The 22,803-nt window shown below is 34.5% G+C and overlaps 1 protein-coding gene across 2 annotated transcripts in view; it reads right to left on the bottom strand.

The window, feature by feature from the left end:
* STXBP5L (syntaxin binding protein 5L) overlaps positions 1-22,803 on the bottom strand; it is a 378,355-nt gene that overhangs the window by 217,407 nt on the left and 138,145 nt on the right. For both annotated transcript variants that reach the window (XM_024769286.1, XM_024769287.1), the window contains exons 7-8: positions 6,682-6,765; positions 1,316-1,439 (exon numbers count right to left, since the gene is read on the bottom strand). In XM_024769286.1, coding sequence (XP_024625054.1) covers positions 1,316-1,439; positions 6,682-6,765 — 208 coding nt within the window. The remainder of the gene's footprint in view (positions 1-1,315; positions 1,440-6,681; positions 6,766-22,803) is intronic.

The following is a 22,803-nucleotide window of genomic DNA, read 5'->3' as shown; positions in this document are numbered from 1 at the left end:
ACAGAGATGGCAGAATAGCATAGAGTACTATGCTAAGTTAAATAATTCAAAGAAAGACAAATACTCTATGTTATCACTTATACGTGGAGCCAAAAAATAAAACAAAAACAAAGCAGAAACAGACTCACAGATATAGAGAACAAACTAGTGGTTACCAGAGTAGAGACGGAAGGGGGGAGGGGCAAATTAGGGGTATGAGATTAAGAGATACATATACATTTATTTATATGTATAAAATAAATAAGCAATAATGAATATTGTACAGCACAGGGAATTATAACCATTATTTTGTAAGAACTTTAACTGGAGTGTAATCTATAAAAATATTGAAAAATATTGTACACCTGAAACTGATATAAATAATATATCAACTGTACTTCTATTTAAATAAATAAATAAATAAAGCATCTCTAAGTAAGTTTTTAAATGTAAGGTAATCGCTAAGTAAACTGCTAAGGTAAATGTTGCAATAATTTAATCTTTTGTGGTGGAACATGCAACTGTGGTACAAAAAATGGCAAACCAACCCAAGCTGGAATAGTTCCATCTTTTGATTTCACCCACTATAAAAACATACCACTATTTTCTCAATGTGAAACTATAATAAACACTCAGAAACTATGAAATAGAATGTATTTCATTAACCTCTAGGTTTTGACCGCTTTATTCTTACAACCAACCAATGGTATGAGATAAACACGAAACTCAGATCATCACCAATATTATGGAAATAATATGGCCTCTGAATAAAAGATATTCATACATTTGAAATTTTTATTCTGCCTAGTTAGACAGATCCAACATAAATCCTAAATATCTCCTTTCAATGAGGAATATAAGATAAATACAACCTACGATAAAAACCATGTAGTCATAATTTAGTGGAATCAAATGGCAGAAATGGAAATAAATGGGAGAATTTAGAAAACAACAGACTCTAAAGCAGTATAGAAATTAGGTCCAAGAGTCAGATCTATAAAGTGCCATTCTCTCACTAGCTCCTTACCCCTTAAAATTCGTCAAATATCCTATATTATCTCCTCTGCTTCAGGTACATCAACCATCAGTTATTCAATTTTTGGTATCAAAATTGAATAGGTATCACTTACAATGTAGGAAAGTTGATAGATAGGAGGAAGGGAAGTATAGAAACTTTGGGTCATAATGTAGGGATCTGAAGGAGGTATAAAGGGGTATTTAGAATCAGAAGCTATGTCCTATTACCTCTTTCTAGTGATAATGATACCAACTTTCCTACTTCAAGTAACGGCACTGAATCTCCAGAGTTGATTTCTTTTGAAAGCATACATCTTACCATGTGGAATTGTGGTCTGGAAAGGACGACTTGGGCTTTTCAGGTTCCATAAAGTCAAGCTACCATCTGAATGGCTGCACATGAATTGTTTGCCCTCATGATGCCAATCAATTGAATGAATAGCCTAATGAAATAACAATTAAAAACAAGTAGAGGAGGGGAAAAGTTGATATATCATTCTATATTCCAAAGGAAAAATATTTTAACACAGAATTATTATAGCAATAACACTTAAGAAACATATGTAATTTTTCTGACCTAGGTCATACTACCTTTGGTTTCAACCTTCTATAGGCTTATAAAAGGCTACAAAAACTCACCTCCTAAGATAAAGAAAAGTTAAGTAAATTTCATAGTATCGTTAGATCCCAGAACTTTTTGTTGTAAATCCTAGGTCCTCCCCATACCCTTTAATGCTGCTTTGAAAATTATTACACAGAAGTAAAAGCAAGGTTATCAGAAAATAATCTCTGGTGAGGTAGAAGCCTAGTTCCACTTAAAATAGCCAACTTAAAAGGTAGTTTACATAAGAGTTGCAATTTGAGGGCTTACTACATGCCAGACCCCAGGGTAAGCAGTTTATGTACATTATCTCATTTAATCCTACAAAACAGATATTATGTTTTTCCAGGCCTAGAAAGATTGAGTTGCTTGCTCAGGTTACACCCCTCAAAGCCAGCGTCTGACTACAAAACCCATATTTGGAATCACTGGACTATATTAACTCTAACATATACTATTTAATTTGACTTAAAGCAAGAAGAGTTTAAAATTTTTGTATTTACAGATTCATTCTGTAGATGTGAATTAAATAAAATTAAAAAGTAATCATTACATTTTCCTAATTTGTTTTATTCCCAATGGTTGCACAGTGTCTTGCATAAAGTAGGTACTCAAAAAATCTGTCAAATGAATAATTAATGTTATCAAATATTTCCACACTCTTGGTATTCTTTCAAAATTAATAAAGTATATATGGAACTTGGGTAGTGTGCTAATAAGCAGAATGAAAGAAACTCTAGTAGGCATAAAAGTTGAACAGATGTATATACAGCATGATCCTTTCCTTAAAAGAAACAACTGCGAGGTAGGAAACATTTATACCAATGTTAATACTACTTATCGTTTGGAACTTTTAACATTTAGTTTTTTAATCTATATTTATAAAACTAAGTTATGTATATATTTATTTTATACCAAACTTATACATACACACACACACACACACACACATATTTCCAAACAATAAGTATTGTTAGAGTAATAAATAAATGATGACTAGAGCAGTCATTAGACATATCAGAAATGAAATAGTATATGAGTGGACCTCAAGATAAGTAAGATGTGGTTAATTGCAAAAGATACCATGACACACTGGACTTATGTTTTCTCTCACCCTGGTCTTTATTACTGGGCAGAGAAGACTTCTTTATTGCCAGGGTTCAGTAGAGGCAGTGAGAGGGGAAAAACGCTCTTCTTTGTCTTCTCCTCTGCGTATTTCTTCTCATTTTTTATGTGACTAAAGGGAAATGTCACTTCTTGCCTCCTCTGCATGTTAACCTGGATGAACCTCAGTCAATTTAAAGTTCTCTCAGACTACTTTGCTATAAATGGTAGTCGCAGAACCCCAGCCCTAACCTTCTTTCTATCCCACTGCATTTCTGTCTACTGGAGAAGACAGATATAAAAATGATATATATAACATAAAACCAACATAAGTACTATAAAAGAAGTACATTTATTGTACAGAAGAGTAGGCATGTAAAACCAACTTGTTATTAAAGAATAGGATGTCAAATAGCCCATCATTGAAGAGACTGAACAGCTGGAATTTGAACTGACTTAATGGGTAAAAATTCAATTTCTATTTATTTGATTATACCCCACTCTTTTCTTTAAAAAGGACCTTAAGCATTTGCTGAAAAACCAAATATAATACAACTAATTAAAGAAAAAAAATTTTAATGAAGAACAATATGGAAAATAAACTCAGTGGCTGTGACTGAATTTCTTGTAAACGAAAAAGACAAAGGAAACCCAAAAAGCTAGGTAACAATCTGAAAAAAGGAAAAACAGCAGTTAGTAAGGAATTAAAAAGTTATCCTCATGTCAGACTCTGAGAGATTTCTCTGTGAGAGATTATTTAAGAAATATTGATGTAATGAAACAAAAATTTCACAGCTAATGTGGAAGTAAAATTCATATGGTTATTTCTGAAAATGATCTTGGATTTTCAAAACAAAACTCTGAATTCATCAGTGGTTATTTATCAAGTGGCTAGTTAGATAGTCCAAATAGCTTTACAGTAGCTAAATAATTAATAGAATTTTGATATGCATAAGAGGAAAGAAGAGAGTTCATGATAAGGTATTAGCAGAAGCAAAGGCCTGGAGGTAGGAAGTAAATGGTATGTTTAGGAGACAGTGAGTAACATATCTGAAGTGTAGAAGTGTGTAGAAGGATGCAGTAAATTAAATTCAAGGGAAAAAGCACCAGGGCCTTAAACCTCCTGTCAAGGAATAAGACTTTGTACTGTTGACAACTGGGAGCCATTCAAAGGTTTCGAGGTAGAGAATTACCTGATCTGCTATGTTTTAAAATGATAACCTTGTTAGTGAAATATATATTTAAAAGGTAAGATATCTGAGGAAACATGATTAATTAAAAGGCTATTGTAAGTCTTCCAGGCAAAAGATAACATCCTCAACTAGGACACTGAATGTGGGAATGAAAAAGGAGAAGAAATAAATGAGAGACAATATAAAAATTGGATCAAGAAGACTACAAAAGTGATTGCATACGATATATGAAGAAGAAAAAAGGGTCAAATATAACTCTGAGGGTTATAAATTAAAATAACTAAATCAAAATTGAAAAACTGAAAAAGAGGTTCAGACCTTTAAATATAAATTCAGTGCCAATGGAATATTCATCTGGACTTATAGATTATTAGATATTTGGATCTAGATGTCAGGAGAGAGGTAAGAGTTAAAGATATATGAATTTTTAATTTATCAGCATAATATAGGTAATATTTGAAATGGTGGGAGAGGATATGAACATAAATGTAAACTGAAGGAGAAATGAAGAGAGGGTGAAGACGCAGAATCCTGAAGAGTATCTATAATGTAAAGGAGAGTTAAGGAAAGAACCAGTGATGGAGAAAGGAGGGGTGAAAAATGAGGTGGAAAAACACAAACAAGGGAAGAAACCATTTTAAGAAGGATGGACTGATGTAAAGTCACAGGTTTAGTGAGGAACTTAAAAGACTAAGGAAGGGGTCACTGGTCATTGGTGACTTATGAGAAACCATTTCAGGACAGATGATTTCAAAATGTGAGACATAAAGTGATGAGGAAAGTTTGAAAAGTTTGGTAGTAACATGAAGTATACAACTATCTTTATTAAAATGATAGGACATATAATTATGCATTAAAGTAAATCAATTTTCTATATATTCATATAATTCTAAGTATAAAGTGTAGTATTCTACTGACTTAAACATTGTCAATCTTTATTTAAATATTTCATTGCAAAATTACTTTCACTTACTTTTTAAAGTTAGAAATCTTCCTTCCACACTTTTTAAGGCCACAGGAAAACTAGCTGATTGAGCATTCTCGTCTGGATTTCCATTTCAGCTGCTCCACTCTAGTTCCAACTGGCTAAATATACAGATGGTATTTGGACTCTTATCTAACTGCTAGTCTTTTTTTTTTTTTTTTTTTTTTTTTTTGCGGTACGCAGGCCTCTCACTGTTGTGGCCTCTCCCGTTGTGGAGCACAGGCTCCGGACACGCAAGCTCAGTGGCCATGGCTCACGGGCCTAGCCGCTCTGTAGCATGTGGGATCTTCCCAGACCCGGGCATCTGGTTAGGAAGCCCTAACTGCTAATCTTAAGAGAGGAAGTGATCTTCATATTCATCTTTGTATTTTATGTATTTAACAAAAGGAAAACCCTAACTTAGCTCTCTAGGACCTTCTTGCCTTATGATTCAAGGTGCCTCGTAAGTTGATCATGAAGAGCATAATTGTATGACATTGCTTGCCAGAGTATTGTTCACTAATCGTGACCAAATTACCCAGCTGTTATATCATTTACTTCTGAATTCTTTGTCACCATGACAATAATCTAGTATATATCATAAAATCTTAGTTTTCCAGAACCACTAAGAAATGAATGGGGGGTGGGGGTTATGGGATAGCTGAAGGCTTGTACCTTTAAGCACCAAAATTTAAATTTTACTTTTATAAGGGGATGGAAGAGGGCATAAAAAGAAACTGTTCTAAAAAAAATGTGTTTTCCTTTCAAATTTATTTCTCTATTTATCTTAGTGTTGTCTTAAATTCTTTGGCACTCTTCCCATTTAAGCCTGGGTAATTCTAAACAGTGATTTTTGACCTATATTTTCCTATCTCTCATCACTGTAACAATTTTTAATTTAATTGAGAGCCTAGATGATCACCTTTATTTCCACAGCTACAAGATATAATTTCCCTTTCTCACCTTTTGCCCCTAGCCTCACTCTTTTCACATTAGCTTCTTCTTAAGAAGGAAATAATAGCCTAGAATCAATCTTCAAACAACCGAAGTATCAATTAACAGACTATTCCTTGATAAGAGTTCATTGTTTTCTCTACATGAAAACCTAAAATCTCAATTCTGTACGATAAAATGTACTTCAAGATCTGACTTTTATTATTAAGTATTACTATTTTAAAAATCTCTCTTTACTGTAAGAAGGCAAGCATTAGAAGATAAGGCCTTTCAAACTGACTAAACTTTCTGCCACAGAAAAACAATTTTCTAAAGATGTGAATAGTATCTTTAGAGACCTTAAGGACAAAAAGGTTAAGACATAAGCATAGGGCTTCCCTGGTGGCGCAGTGGTTGAGAGTCCGCCTGCCGATGCAGGGGACACAGGTTCGTGCCCCGGTCCAGGAGGATCCCACATGCCGTGGAGCGGCTGGGCCCGTGAGCCATGGCCACTGAGCCTGCGCGTCTGGAGCCTGTGCTCCACAATGGGAGAGGCCACAACAGTGAGAGGACCGTGTACCGCAAAAAAGAAAAAAAAAAAGAAATAAATAAACATAGAGCCTAAAGGAAAGAAAAAGATAGATAATAGACACCAACATATGTAAATGCCCAAAAAAGGCTTAAAAATAATCCGTCAAGGCAAAATTTCCACTCAGGAGAACAACCCAGAGGTGGAACTCGTGCAAATACCAACAGGCAGTGTGAGGTACTGGATCAGAACTAGGCAGTTTTCCAATGATAAAAATACTGGTAACATACAAGGCTTAAATGTAGAAAACAGGCATAAAATCACAATACTCTTTTCAAATATTCCAGTAGAATTCACTTACCTCATCATAATAAACTCTCAGTTCTGCTCTTTTAGATTTCAAGTCCCAGAATACTACAGTACCATTTTCATAACCTATTAGCAGCTGGAAAACATTAGAACAATCATTTTTGTAATTCTAACATTAATTTTACCTTGTTCCAAATAAAAATTAATGTTAATACAATAAAGTATAATCATACTACACTATACAACTTTATTTAGAATACCAATTTTTCCAAACCTGAATACAGGTTTTCTACATTGAAAAAATTTGGCACATGAACTCTACTTCAATATAAACATTTACCAATGAAATCTACCTCATTCCAAAGAGTATATTGAGAAAATATGTAAGTATATATGAAACAACATAAAAATAAATGAGAACATTGGAACAACAGAAAAATGGGATAGAAAATGAAGATGAAATAAAGGACATGTGATAACTTTAACAAACAGTGTATATGCCATCCAGTTTTTTGCACTTGAAAAATGTGGCCACAAATTTGGCTTCAAATTTCTTTCTATCAAATCCAATTTTCTGACTTACGTCAGTATTTTAAATTGGTGATTTATGAACTCTCTGCAGTTCACAAAGATATTCTAGAGATCCACATCATTAAATATAGTTGATACTGATTTATAAATCAATAAATAAGACAATTAACAAAATATACATTCTTCATTTCAAAAGAAAAGGATTTGAGAACAGAAAATGATTATTAGATGATCATATTCAAGACTCAGTCATTCAGCTAAATACTGCTAGCTGTGCTGATGGTTTTTACTATGATTCTGATTTTTATTTGTAGTTATATTTTGTTAAATTTAATCTACCATTGGTTAAAAAAAACCCAGAAAGGATAAAAATAGGCCAATGTTCAAATAATGATATTTCACAGGAATGTGCCTTAAGATGATTTTCTTGAAATCCATTAGCAGTATTTCTCTGGTGAAAATTCTTATACGGTTAATAAAGATGTTTCAGTAACTCCAAAACACAGTGGTAAAAACAGAAAATATAATGGTAGTTATAAGTTACTCCTACATAGTTTCTTGAGACCTAATCATTTCCCTAGAAATTTTATAACAGAACACAAAAAAACAACAAAAATAAGCCAGCTAGTAGTTTTAACAGGAAACAAAATTTCAAATATTAGATCATGAAAGCAATGCACATTACTTTTGAAGGTATAGCATATACTTAAATGTTTTATTATTAAACTGCAAACAATAAATTCTAAAATTGACTTTAAAAATTGAGCTTTCTACATATTAAGTTAAAGTTAATGACTTCATAAATTTAAAAAGTCAAAATTAGTGTAAACAAAGACTTTCTTAAAATAAAATTTATATAAAGTAATATATACTGTACTAAGATATGTATTAACTTCAACTTTTTTTTATATACCAGAGAAAATGATAAACAATAAAACCAAATCCTATGAGGTGTATGATAAAAGTTTCTATGAAATGTATGGAAAGAAGATTTATAAGTCTAAAAAGTTTGGAAAATCTGACCTAAGCAAGAAAATGAATAATATAACCTTTCAGAAATTGAGCCTCAAGATGTAATGGAATGATATTCTAAAGTGCTATTATATTTTTTATAATAAACATAAGATAGAAGTCAGTTTGTTTATAAAACATTATAAGCAATAGTCCCAGTAAATCACAAAATATAAAATAATAAACCTCAAAGTATCAAAAAATTGAGATAACTATACAAGATTGTGATATGGAAAATATGAAAATACATTAGAAACACTTAAAGAATTGAGAAAGAGAAAAACAGCCCCTGACATCCAGGAGACACCAGACAAAGTCATTCTTTGACCATGATGACTCAAGACAAAAATAAGATCCCTCTGTAATCATGCCTGATCACATCAAAACAGGAATATTGCCCACATCACAAATACATATGATATATGTAGGTGTGTGTGTGTATATATATATATGTGTGTAAATATATATATATATGTGTGTGTGTGTGTGTGTATATATATATATATATATATATATATATATAGGCAAAGAAGTAGGTGATTTCTTCACTACATATTGTCAGGACCTGGAAAAGTTTCTGAAGAAAATAGGTATCTGCAAAAATATCTGTTAAATTAGTTAGTAAATACCAAATAATCAAAATCAAAGATACTATATATTCTCTAACAAACATGAAATTAGAACTCACTGACAAAAATATTTTGGAAACTAAAAAATATGCATTTAAGTAATTATGGCGAAACAAGAAATCATAATGAAAAGTATGAAACAGAAAAGAACAAAAATGCCTCATATTGAACCTTGTGGGATACAGATGATCCTCATCAAGAGGGAAATATATGGTTTTATAAATACAGGCATACCTTAAAGATACTGTGGGTTCAGTTCCAGACCTCCTCAACAGAATGTAATATCAAAATAAAGTGAGTTATACAAGTTTTTTTTGGTTTCTCAGTGCATGTAGACTTCTATACTGTAATCTATTAAGTGTACATAGCATTATGTCTAAAAAAGCAATACACATAACTTAATTAAAAGTACTTTATAGCTAAAAAATGCTAACCATCATCTGAGCCTTCAGTGACTCATATTTTTTCAAGAGTAATATCAAAGATCACTGGGTAGAGGTGGGATCAAGATGGAAGAGTAGGAAGACCCTGAGCTCACCTCCTCCTGTGCACACACCAAAACTACAACATATATATAAAATAACTCTCTCTCAGAACAATCTGAAGACTGGCTGTACAGCTTTTTTACAATTAAGGATATTTTTTTTTTAATCACAAAGAGACAGGTACAAGGGTGAAAGAAGCGACCTAGTTAGGACCCACACCCCCAGCAGGTCACCCAAAAGACAAAGGGGATATTACAAACTCAGAGGCCCCAGCCAATGCTCACTTCAGCTCCAGCCCTCCCACCAAAGCCAGCAAGCACACACAGTCTGCAAAGGGACACTCCTATACAATGACACACTTTCCACACCAGGTGAGACAAATGTTTTGCCTAATTAATAAAGACAAACACTGAAAGTGAAACAAAATTAAGAAGGCAGAGGAATATGTTCCAAATGAAATAACAAGATAAAACTCCTAATGAAATGAAGATAAGTAATTTACATGATAACGATTTCAAAGCAATGTCATAAAAATGCTTACCAAACTCAGAAGAATAGAGGATCACAGTGAGAACTTCAATAAAAAATTAGAAAATATTAAAAAAGAACCAATCAGAGCTTAAGAATACAATAACTGAAATGAAAAATATACCAGAGAGAATAAAAAGCAGATTAAGTGGTAAAGAAGAATTAATAAATGAGTTGGAAAACAGAATAGTGGAAATCACCCAATCAGAACAGTAAAAAGAAAAAGGTTTTAAAATAAGGATAGTTTAAGGGACCTCTGACACAACACTGAGTGTCACAATATTCATGTTATAGGATTTAGTCCCAGGAGGACAAAAGAGAGGAAAAGGGGCAGAAAATATATTTGATGAAATAAGGGCTGACAAATTCTCTACCCTGGGGAATGAAATAGATATCCAGGTCCAGGAATCAGAGACAGTCCTAAAAAGATGAACCCAAAGAGTCAACACCAAGACACATCATAAGAAAAACAGCCAGAGTTAAAGAGAGAGAATTCTAAAGGTAGCAAGAGAAAAACAAAGAATCAAACAAAACGGAACCCCCATAAGGCTCTCATTGATTTTTCAGCAGAAACTGTAGGCCAGAAGACAGTGGCATGATATATTTAAAGTGCTGAAAGGGAAAAACCTAAACCAAGGATACTCTACACAACAAGGTTAGGCATTCAGAATTGAAGGCAATATAAAGGTTCCCAAGACGAGCAAAAAGTAAAAGAGTTCATCGCTGCCAGGCAGGCCACACAAGCAATGTTGAAGGATCTTCTTTAAGCAAAAAAGAAAAGGCCATAACAAGAAATGAGAAAATACATGAAGAAAATAAATCTCATTGGTAGAAGCAAATATAATAGTAAAGGCAGTGGATCAACTGCTTAAAAAGCTGGTATGGAGGTTAGATGACAAAAGTTGTAAAATCAATTCTAATTACAATGAGTAATTAAAGGATACACAAAAAGATGTAAAATATAATGTCAAAAACATAAAATATGGTGATGGGATTATAAAAACTGTAGAACTTCAAGAATGTGTTTCAATTTAAATGACTATCAGTTTAAAACAAATATCTATCTACCTACCTGCCTATTTACTGCATAGTAACCAAAAACCAAAAACCTAGAATAGATACACAAATACAAAGAGAAAGAAACCCAAACATAATACTAAAAAAAAATCATCAAACCACAGGGAAGAGACTAAAAGAAGAAGAAAAGAATAGAGAAGAACTACAAAAACAATCAGAAAACATATAACAAAATGGCAAAAAGGACATGCCTATCAATAATCACTTTAAGTGTAAATGAACTAAATGCCCCAATCAAAAGACACTGGGTGGCTGAATGGATTAAAAAAAAACAAGACATCTATATGCTGCCTATAAGAGACTCACTTCTGAGCTAAAGACACACATAGACTGAAAGTGAAAGGATGGGAAAAGATATTCCATGGAAATGGAAATGAAAAGAAAGCAGGGGTAATGTAACTCATATCAGACAAAATAGACTTTAAAACAAAGATTGTAACAAAAGGCGAAGAAGGGCATTACATAATGTTAAGGGGGGGGTCAATCCAAAAAGAGGAACTAATATTCATAACATACATGCACCTAACATAGGAGCAACTAAATATATAAACCAAATATTAACAGACATAAAAGGAGAAATTGACAGTAACACAGTATTAGTAGGGGATTTAATACCCCACATACATCAATGAATAAATCATCCAGACAGAAAATCAATAAGAAAACATTGGCCTTCAATGATACTTTGAGCAGTTGGACTTAATAGATATCTACAGAGTATTCCATCCAAAAACTATAGAATACACATCTTCTTCAACTGCACATGGAACATTCTCCAGGATAGATCACATGGTAGGCCACAAAACTAATCTCAGTAATTTAAAGAGTAAAATCATATAAAGTATCTTTTCTGACCACAGTGGTATGAAACTAGATATCAATTACAGAATGAGAGGTGGAAAAGACACAAACACATGAAGGCTAAACAATGGGCTGCTAAAAAAAATAATGGGTCAATGAAGAAATCAAAGAGAAAAAAATTTTTAAATGTCTTGAGATGAATGAAAATTGAAACACAACTTTTCAAAATCTGTGGGATGCAGCAAATGCAGTTCTTAGGGGGAAGTTTGTAGCAATACAGGCCTATCTCAAGAAATTTTAAAAATCTCAAAAAACCTGACTTGAAACCTAAAGGAATTACAAAAAGAAAAAACTCATAGTAGAAGGAAGGAAATAATAAAGATCAGGGGAGAAATAAATAAAATAGAGACCAAAAAATGGAGAAAAAGATCAATGAAACTAAGAGGTTAATTTTTTAAGATAAAGAAAATTGATGAAACTTTAGCCAGACTCATCAAGAAAAAAGAGAGAAGGTCCAATTAAATACAATCAAAAATGAACATGAAGTTATACAAGATATCACAGGAATACAATAATTGAAGAATACTACAAACATTTACACGACAACAACTTGAACAATCTAGAAGAAATGGACAAACTCATAAATGTACAATATCCCAGGAAAAAATAGAAAGTATGAACAGACCAATTACCAGTAATGAAATTGCATCAGTAATAAAAAACAAAACCAAAACTCCCAACAAACAAAAGTCCAGTATCACATAGCTTCACACTGGAATTCTACCAAACATTGAAAGAAGATTTAGTATCTATCCTTTTCAAACTCTTTTAAAACACTGAAGAGAAGGGAACACTTCCAAACTCATTCTTTGAATCCAGCATTACACTGATACCAAAGCCAGGCAAAGATACTACAACAAAAGGAAATTACATGTCAATAAATCTGAAAAATATAAATGCAAAGATCCTCAACAAAATATTAGCAAACAAAATTCAACAATATATAAAAAGGATCATACACCATGATCAAATGGGATTTATCCCAACGGTGCAAGTTTGGTTCAGTATCTGCAAATCAATCAATGTGATACACCATATTAACTAAAGGAAGGATAAAATCACATGATCATTACAATCAGTGCAGAAAAAGCATTTGACAAAATTCAACAACTATTCATGATAAAAATCCTTATCAAAGTTGGTATAGAGGAAATATATCTCAATATAATAAAAGCCATTTGTGGCAAAACCACAGCTAACATTATACTCAATGGTGACAAGCTAAAAGCTTTTCCTAAGTTCAGGAACAAGACAAGAATGTCCACTCTTATTCAACATAGTATTGGAAGTCCTAGCCCCAGGAATCAGACAAGAAAAAGAAATGAAAGTCATCTAAATTAGAAGGGAAAAAGTAAAATTGTCACTATTTGCAGATGACATGATACTTTATATAAAAATCCCTAAAGACTATTAGAACTAATAAATAAATTCAGTAAAGATGCAGGATACAAAATTAATATACATAAATCTTCATTTCTATACATTAAAAATGAACTATCAGAAAGAGAAAGCAAGAAAGCAATCCCACTTAAAATTGCATCAAAAAATATAAAATATTTAGGAATAAAGTTAACCAAGGAGATGAAAGATCTACACTCTGAAAACTATATGACACTGATGAAAGAAACTGAAGACAACATAAATAAAGATATTCTATGTTCATGGATTGGAAGAATTAATAGTGTTAAAAAGTCTAGGGGCTTCCCTGGTGGCACAGTGGTTGAGAGTCCACCTGCCGATGCAGGGGATGCGGGTTCGTGCCCCTGTCCAGGAGGATCCCATGTGCCATGGAGCAGCTGGGCCCGTGAGCCATGGCCACTGGGCCTGCACATCCAGAGCCTGTGCTCTGTGGTGGGAGAGGCCACAGCAGTGAGAGGTCCATGTACCGCAAAAAAAAAAAAAGTCTATACCACCCAAAGCAATCTACATATTCAGTGAAATCCCTATCAAAATACTGAGGGCATTTTTCACAGAACTAGAACAAATAATCCTAAAATTTCAATGAACCATAAAAGACCCTGAATAATCAAAGCCATCTTGAGAAAGGAGAACAAAGCTGGAGGTATCACACACACTCCCTGACTTCAAAATATACTATAAAGCTAAAGTAATCAAAACAGTATGACACTGCACCAAAACAGACACATAGATCAATGGAACAGAATAGAGAGCCTAGAAATAAACTCACACATACAGTCAATTAATCAACAACAAAGGAGGCAACAATATACAATGGGAAAAAGACAGTTTCTTCACATAAGTGGTTTGGGGAAAACTGGACAGCTACATGTAAAAGAATGAAACTAGACCATTTTCTCACAACATATAAAAAAATAAACTCTAAACGGACAAAAGAGGACTTCCCTGGTGGTCCAGTGGTAAAGAATCTGCCTTCCAATGCAGGGGACGGGGGTTCAATCTCTGGTCGGGGAACTAAGATCCCACATGCTGTGGGGCAACTAAGCCTGCACGCCACAACTACTGAGCTCATGCACCTCAATGAGAGAGCCTGCATGCTGCAAACTACAGAGCCCACATGCTCTGGAACCTGTGCACCACAACTACAGAGCCCACTCACTCTGGAGCCTGCATGCCACAACTAGAGAGAGAAAATCCTCATGCCACTACTAGAGAAAAGCCCACGTGCTGCAACGAAGAGCCCATGCACCACAATGAGCACTGCAACGAAAGATCCCACATGCCGCAATGAAGATCCCATGTGCCACAACAAAGACCTGATGCAGCCCAATAAATAAATATTTTTTTAAAAAAGCCATAGCAATGGACATACCATTAAAAAATAAATAAATAAATGTACAAAAGACTTAAATGTAAGACCTGAAACAACAAAACTCCTAGAAGAAAACATAGGCAGTATGTTCTTTGAAATCAGTCTTAGCAATATTTTTTTGGATCTGTCTCCTCAGGTAAGGACAACAAAAGCAAAAATAAGCAAACGGGACCACATCAAACTAAAAATCTTTTGCACAGTGAAGGAAAGCATTAACAAAATTAAAAGACAAGTATGGAATAGGAGAAAATATTTGCAAATGATGTGACTGACGTTCAAAATATATAAAGAACTCATACAATTCAATATCAAAAAAACAAACTATCCGATTAAAAAATGGCATTTTTCCAAAGAAGCTATACAGATGTCCAACAGGCACATGAAAAGATGCTCAACATCACTAATCAACAGGAAAATGCAAATCACAACCACAATGAGATATCACCTCACACCTGTCAAAATGGCTATCATCAAAAAGACAACAAATAATTAACAAGTGTTGGCAAGGATGTGGAGAAAAGGGAACACTTGTGCATTGTTGGGGAGAACATAAACTGGTGCAGCCGCTATGGAAAGCAGTATGGAGGTTCCTCAAAAAAATTAAAAATTGAACCACCATACGATCCAGCAATTCCACTCCTGGGTATTTACTTAAAGAAAAGGAAAACACTAATTCAAAAACATATGCACCCCAATGTTCACTGTAGCATTATATACAATAGCCAAGATATGAAGCAACTTAAATGTCCATAAACAGATGAATGGATAAAGATGTGGTACACACACACACACACACACACACACACACACACACACTGCAATATTTCTCAGCCATAAAAAGGAATGAAATAATGCCATTTGTGACAGCATGAATGGACCTGGAGGGTAGTATGCTAAGTGAAATAAGTCAGACTAAGAAAGACAAATAGTATATGTTTTTACTTTTATATGTGGAATCTAAAAAACAAAACAATCAAATACAACAAAACAGAAACAGACTCACAACAGAGAACAAACTAGTGGTTGCCAGAGGGAAGGGTTGCAAAATAGGTGAAGGGGATTAAGAGGCACAAACTACCAGTTTTAAAATAAGTCATAGGCATGTGATGTACAGCACAGGGAACATAGTCAATAATATCATAGTAACTTTGTATGGTGCATAACCTATAAAAGTATCAAATCACTATGTTTTACAGCTGAAATTAATATAAGTAAACTATATTTCAATTAAAAGTAATCACTGATGACAGACCACCTTAAGAAATATAATAACGAAAAAGTTTGAAATACTGTGAGAATTACCAAAATGTGACACAGAGACATAAAGTGAGCAAATGCTATTGGGAAAATGGTGCCAATAGACTTGCTCGACTCATGGTTGCCACAAATCTTCAATTTGAAAAAAAATGCAATATTTGTGAAGTGCAATTAAGTGAAGCACAATAAATCGAGGCGTGCCTGTACATATTAAAAGGAGAAAAGTATAAATTTTTAATAAATATAAGCATTTAACAGTAGAATGTCAAAAAAAAGAGAATAAAGTCCAACAAATAGAAGAAAAAATGAGTCATCTTATCCAGGAGCAAAGCATACCTTTCACTTATTCAAGTTTTCAGGAATTTTGAGTTTTCCACATACAGATTTTCTTGTTAATTTTATAGCAAATTATTTTTAAAACTTTTGTTGCTATTTTGTACAGGATCTTCTCTTTATTATGTTTTATAAGAGGGTATTGTTTCTATAGTTGGATTTTAGTATGCTACCTTCTAAATTATTTTATTCTTTGTATTAATTTTAATGTTGATTTTCTTAGGCATTCCAGGTTATATTATCATATAATCTAAAATAGAGATTATTTTACTTCTTCCTTTCCAATTTTTATACCTCTAATTGTTTGTACTTGTCTAACTGCATTACTAAAACATCCTATAGTGTTAAAAATAGTGGAGGGGATGAGCATCCTTGCTTTCTTCCTAACTTTAGTGACAATGTCTCTTGGTATTTCCCTATTAAATAAAATCCCAGATTTTATATATATATATAATATTATTATTATATATATTATACATACATATATAATATATATAACATATATCATTAAAGAAGTATGAATTCATTCAATATTTTATAAATTTATTTTATCAGGAATAGGTGTTTAATTTTTTAATATTTTTATTGAAATATAAATATAGAAAAGCATACAAATTACAGCTGTGTCTTTCTTTAGTAATGACATTTAATTTTTTCTTCCAATTTTGAGACATAATTGACATACAGCACTGTATAAGTTTCAGGTGTACTGCATAATGACTTGACTTAGATACATCATGAAATGTTCATCAAATAAGTTTAGTGAACATCCATCATCTCATACAGATACAAAATAAAATAGAAAAAATTTTTCTTTTGATGAGACCTCTTAGGTTTTGCTTTTTTAACAACTTTCATATATAACATACAACAGTGTTAATTATATTTATTATGCTGTACATTACATCCCTAGTACTTATTTATCTTATAACTGGATGGTTCTACCTTTTGACAGCCTTCATCCAATTCCCCCTCCTTCCACTCCCTGTCTCTGGTAACCATAAATTTGATCATTTTTTCTATGAGTTTTTTGTTATTTTGAAGTATAATTGACCTACCACATTTTGTTAGTTCCTATTACACAACATAGTGATTTGGTATTTCTATACATTTCAAAATGATCACCACAATGAGTCATAGTTATTGACTGTATTCCTCACATGACTCATTTATTTTGCAACTGGAGGTTTGTTAATCTTAATCTCCCCCACCTATTTCTTTCCTCACGCCAAACTCTCCTCTCTTGCTACCGTTTGTTTGTTCTCTGTATTTGTAACTCTGTTTCTGTTTTGTTATATTTGTTCATTTGTTTTGTATTTTAGATTCCACATATAAGTGATTCACAACAGTATTTGTCTTTCTCTGTCTGACTTATTTTACTTAGCATGATACACTCTAGGTCTACCCATGTTGTTGCAAATGACAAGATTTCATTCTTTTCATGACTGAAAAATATTCCTCTGTGTGTGTGTGTGTGTGTGTATGTGTGTGTGTACCACATCTTAATCCTTTCATCTATTAATGGGCACTTAGGTTGCTTCCAAACCTTGCCTATTGTAAATAAAGCTGCAATAAACATAGAGGTGCACATATCCTTTCTAATTAGTGTCTATGCTTTCTTTGGATAAATATCCAGGAGTGGAATTACAAGATCAATTTATTTTTAATTTTTTGGGGCACCTTCATAGTGGAAAACCACTATGCCTTCCATAGTGGCTGCATCAATGTACATTCCCACCGAATGGAAAGAAATTTTTGTTTCTGGATTTTTTTATTATTGTGTTTCATTCTCAATACGAAATGCACAATCAAGTATACTGTGTGGGGATCTATGCACTGTAAGAATTTTTCTTCATCAGGTCACTCCATGTCACCCCCTAAGTGGAGACATAATTGAGCAGTACTCCTTGCCCAAATAGTACCAACCAATCATCTGACCCTGTCTATGAAACAGGCCTGAATTCTGTCCTACTCCATTAGTTGGTTTTAGATATTCCCCTCCTACTCCGTAAGACCATATATGTGGGTTGAGAGAAAGGCATTGTTGCAACATAGGAATTCTTGGTTCCCCATTTATCCAATTCACTTAGGCCTTTTGGACAGTTCAAGGCTGATTTCCCAAATATACCTCTTCCATTGTAAAATGGACTGTCACATCCCTCACCCAATCCTAGGAATCAATGAATATGATGACATCCAACTCATGCTGGACAGGTCAAGTCACAGTCACTTGGTGCCCCATCGTTAGGTGTTCAGTCTCCTCAAGGGCCCATTAGCATACCAGAAGTTACTTTGGAAATGGAGAGCAGCTGTTGTTCCTCCCTTATGGGGCTTTCCAATAGAGTATTCTTAAACTACCAAATACATTAAGCTCTAGCAGATCACAGATACCAAATGGTAGGGTAGGCTGCACTTGGACTTAGGGAAGAGACCTTTTTTTCTCTAGGCTCTACACAAAAGTGGCAGAATTTTGGATAACCTAAAAAACTGATTTGGAACAGTAATTTCTAGGGCCTTATATACTATTATCTAAATCCAAAAGCGCCCACCAAGTGACATGACACTTTCTTAATAAGGAGAAATACAAAAGCTTACATTTTACCTTAGAGGAGATGCCCCTCCATCCCCAGACCATTAGACCTTCAAAATCATCACATATAGGGCCAGGTCCTAGATATTTATGGGATAAAGCCTTAGGACACATGAGTCTCTGACATATGAATCTTATGAGCTATATAGCTACTTGCCACTTCTGCTCACCAGATGAGAGTTGGAAGACCTCAGAAAGTGTCCTTACTTGGAAATAGGGTCTTTGAAGACGTAATTAGTTAAGAATTTTGCGACGAAATCATCCTTAATTTAGGGTGGGCCCTAAAATCAAATGACTGGTGTCCTTATAAAAGAAGAAGAGAGGGTACAGAGACACAGAGGAAAAGGCCATGTAAAGACAGAGAAAGAGATTGGAGTTATCCCGCCAAAAATCAAGGAACATTAGGAGGCACCGGAAGCTGGAAAAGGCAAAGAAGGATTCTCTTCCAGAGCCTTCAGAGAGAGAATGGCCCAACCAAGACTTCTGGCGTGCAAACTGTGAATTAGTAAATTTCTGTTGTTTTAAGCTACCCAGTTTATACAACGTTGTTATGGCAGCCCTAGAAAGCTATACCAGGTGTTAGGGTCATACTCTTTCCTATCAGGGCTTTGACTTTAACAAATAAGACCTTTCAAACTATGTGTTCAGTCTCCTTATAAAAAGATCCTGGGCCTATTTTTAGCACAGTCTGCCCTAGAGCTGCAGAAGTTAAGAGTTCCTTTAAAGTTGTTTTAGAGGGCCTCTGGAATGCCTTAAATCAGTAATGAACTGTTCTAAGTTGATCATTTTATTTTCATACAGTCTCTGTGTTTTGGTAGGTGAAATAATGCTCCCTCCAAAACTGTCTATGCCTTAATCCTCAGAACCCATAAATATATTACCTGATATTACAAAAAAAGACTTTTTAGATGTAATTAAGGTTTGTTGAGATGGAGAGAGTATCCTGGATTATCCAAGTGGGCCCCATCTGAACATACGAGTCCTTAAGAGTGATGAACCTTTCCCAGCTGTGGTTAGAAAGAGGTTTGATGATGGAAGTAAGTCAAAGAGATGCTAAATTATTGTCTTTATAGATGGAGGAAGGTGGCTACAAGCTTAGAAATGTATAAAGCCTATAAAATCTGAAAAAGGCAAGAAAAGTTCTCCTCTAGAGCTACCAGAAAGTAATGCAACCCTGTAGTATTTTGATTTTATCCCAGTGAGACCTGTGTTGGACTTCTGGCCTACAGAACTGTAAGACAATACATTTGTGTTGTTTCAAACTACCAAATTTGTCATAATTTAAATTGGAATAGCAAATAACACAAGTGGCATCAAAGCAAGCTATTTTATTCCATCATCATTATAATTATCATTGCCCTTTATGAATTAAGCACCACAAATATTCGATCTCCTGTTGGCCTGCCTTTCCATTAGCCCCTCATCCTAATTAATCAAAGAATGTTTGAGTAATTTTGATATCACCACATGATAGGGTTTAATACTTCACTTGACACCTTCACTGGGTCCTTTGATTTTAGATAGGAGATAACCCAACTCTAAAATCCCATCCTGAAGGTCTACAGTCTAGAATAAGGGTCAACAAACTTTTTATGCAGGGATAGAGAGCAAATATGTTAGGCTTTGCAGGCATATAGTTCTGTCACAACTGTTCAGCTTTGCTTTTGTAGTAAGAAAACCACAGAAAAACATGTTAATGCATGAGCATGGCTGTGTTCCAGGAAATCATTTTACAAAAACAGGCAGTACACTAGATTTGTCCCATGGGCTACAGTTTCCTATCCCTGATCTAGAACAATTCTGATACTATTATCTTAACTGGGGTTCTGTAGAAAATAGACTGAGGCAAGGCCTAAGTGCTAATGTCTCACTAAGAAGTATAATCTCAGGGCTGCAATAATAAAGGAAAAGTGAAGTAAAGCAAAGAAGTAAAAGATGATTCATTATCATACTAACCACTATTTCTTGGGGAGAAGCAGAAGAGACATAGCCAATAACCTAGCAGGTGTATTTACTTGGCTTGCAGGATGTCTCTAACAGCTTACAGGGAAAAACCATGATTCAGAATAGCCCAACCATAGGAAGGGAGGGAGAATTTATTTCTTGTGTCTTGTCTAATAATATTGGTCAAGGTTTTCTCCATGGGAAATTAACACCCCTTCACTCCAAGGCTGTGTCATTTGACCCCTTTGGCATCTGTTAGGGAAGCCAGATCTCATGCCTTATAGTATGGTACATTATCTAAATCCAGAATTAAAGAGAGGAGCCAAAGACTCTGGGTATAGCCAGTCAGCTTCAAAAAGTAGTACTGCATGAAGCTGATTAACCCTGCCAAAACTGAGATGAAGCAAGTAGCCAAGGGTTTGAGAGATATGCAAAGCTGAGAGAATCTAAGGATATGTACACAGTAACATGCCCAATACAGGCACCTCTCAGTCCAAGATCACCCTCTTGTATTTGATGGGCTAATATGCAGTTTCTTTAGTAAATGGTGTCTCAGGGACAGGGGGTTCTATTTTCTGATTTTATGATACTATTTTGTTTCAGCAGGAACCTTAACATCAGTAATTTGTTCCTTCTTTCACTGCACCAACAAGCCTCCATGGAAGTTTTCCCCTTCCAGGTTGAATTTATCCCAGAAATGCAAAAATGTTTACATTAGAAAATCTATTTACATATCTCAACAAATAATTAAGGAACATTTTGTAGTGTAAGTACCTGACAGTTAGCTTTTTAAATTGCAATGTAAGTGCCTGACACTAAGCTTTTGATTACTGAGGCATCTATTGCAAAGACCTCCATCTGAAATAAACCCATTGCCAGCTACACTACCAGGATGAGCCACCCAGGAAGTTTCTTTTTTTTTTTTCTTAAGAAAGCTCTGGTTGACTTAGATAAACTGGCCATTTGACTGACTGCTTGCATTTCCCTTCTTGCACTTTAATTCCTCCTCTTGTTTTAAATTCACCAATAAAGTGAACCTGCAAAACCATAGGTATCCCACCCCGATCTCAATAAAACTCCAGGTCCATGTTCCCTCCCTCCCTCCCTCCCTCCTGCTCTCTCTCTCTCTCTCTCTTTCTCTCTCTCTCTCTCTCTCTCTCTCCCCCCCTCCTCTCTCTCTCTCTGTCTCCCCCTCCCTATTTCCCTCTCTCCCTGACCACGACATCCCTGTGTGGCCCCAGGCATGCCATGAACTCTCCAGGAGCTATGAGTAATAAACCATGTTTTTCAAAGTTCTCAGATAGTTGTTGCTGAGGTGCGTCTTGCAATCATAGTAAGAATCACAAGGGCTGTTCCAGCCACAACACTGGCTTCAAAAGGGTTAACATTTGTGAAGACTCACCCAATTGAGTGTCACCAGGCATTTCTACTATCACTGTCAATACCATCTTTATCAATAGGCTGAGACTGGTACAAAACACATCTTGATACTATAGAAAAGCATTAAATAAAATTCCACACCATTCATAATGTAAAGCCCTTGGAATACTGGAAAGAGGTGGAAACTTTCTAACTTCATCAATCAAAGGCCTGCAGCAAACATCTTAAAGTTGAAACCTCGGAGGCATTTGCTTTGCAGTTAGAAACAAAAGAAAGTTCCCATTAAAACAATTTATATTCAGCACTACACTGGGTTCCTATCCAACAAAACAAATATATTTATTTTAAGGCAAGTCAAGGAAAATTTAAACACAAAAATTTTTCCTGCCCTTTGGCCTCCTCTCTCCCCTCTACTGTGCTTTGTGCACCTGCATTACGCATTGACCAACCCCTCCCACAACAGCAGAAATACCTGCTCAACGATAAAGAGCAACATTCTCCTAGCACCAACTAGCCAACTCCTTAAAAGATAACATTCCGGTGTAAGAAGCAGAGAAAAAGAAAGGGACTGAGAAAATATGTGAAGAGATTATAGTTGAAAACTTCCCTAATATGGGAAAGGAAATAGTTAATCAAGTCCAGGAAGCATAAAGAGTCCCATAGAGGATAAATACAAGGAGAAATACACCGAGACACATATTAATCAAACTGTCAGAAATTAAATACAAAGAAAACATATTAAAAGCAGCAAGGGAAA

Source organism: Neophocaena asiaeorientalis, unplaced genomic scaffold, assembly GCF_003031525.2.
Source record: "Neophocaena asiaeorientalis asiaeorientalis breed wild unplaced genomic scaffold, Neophocaena_asiaeorientalis_V1.1 scaffold671, whole genome shotgun sequence".
NCBI classification, from domain to species: domain Eukaryota; kingdom Metazoa; phylum Chordata; class Mammalia; order Artiodactyla; family Phocoenidae; genus Neophocaena; species Neophocaena asiaeorientalis.
The sequence above is the reverse complement of the archived record's forward strand: the minus strand, read 5'-3'. Positions and strand labels throughout refer to the sequence as shown.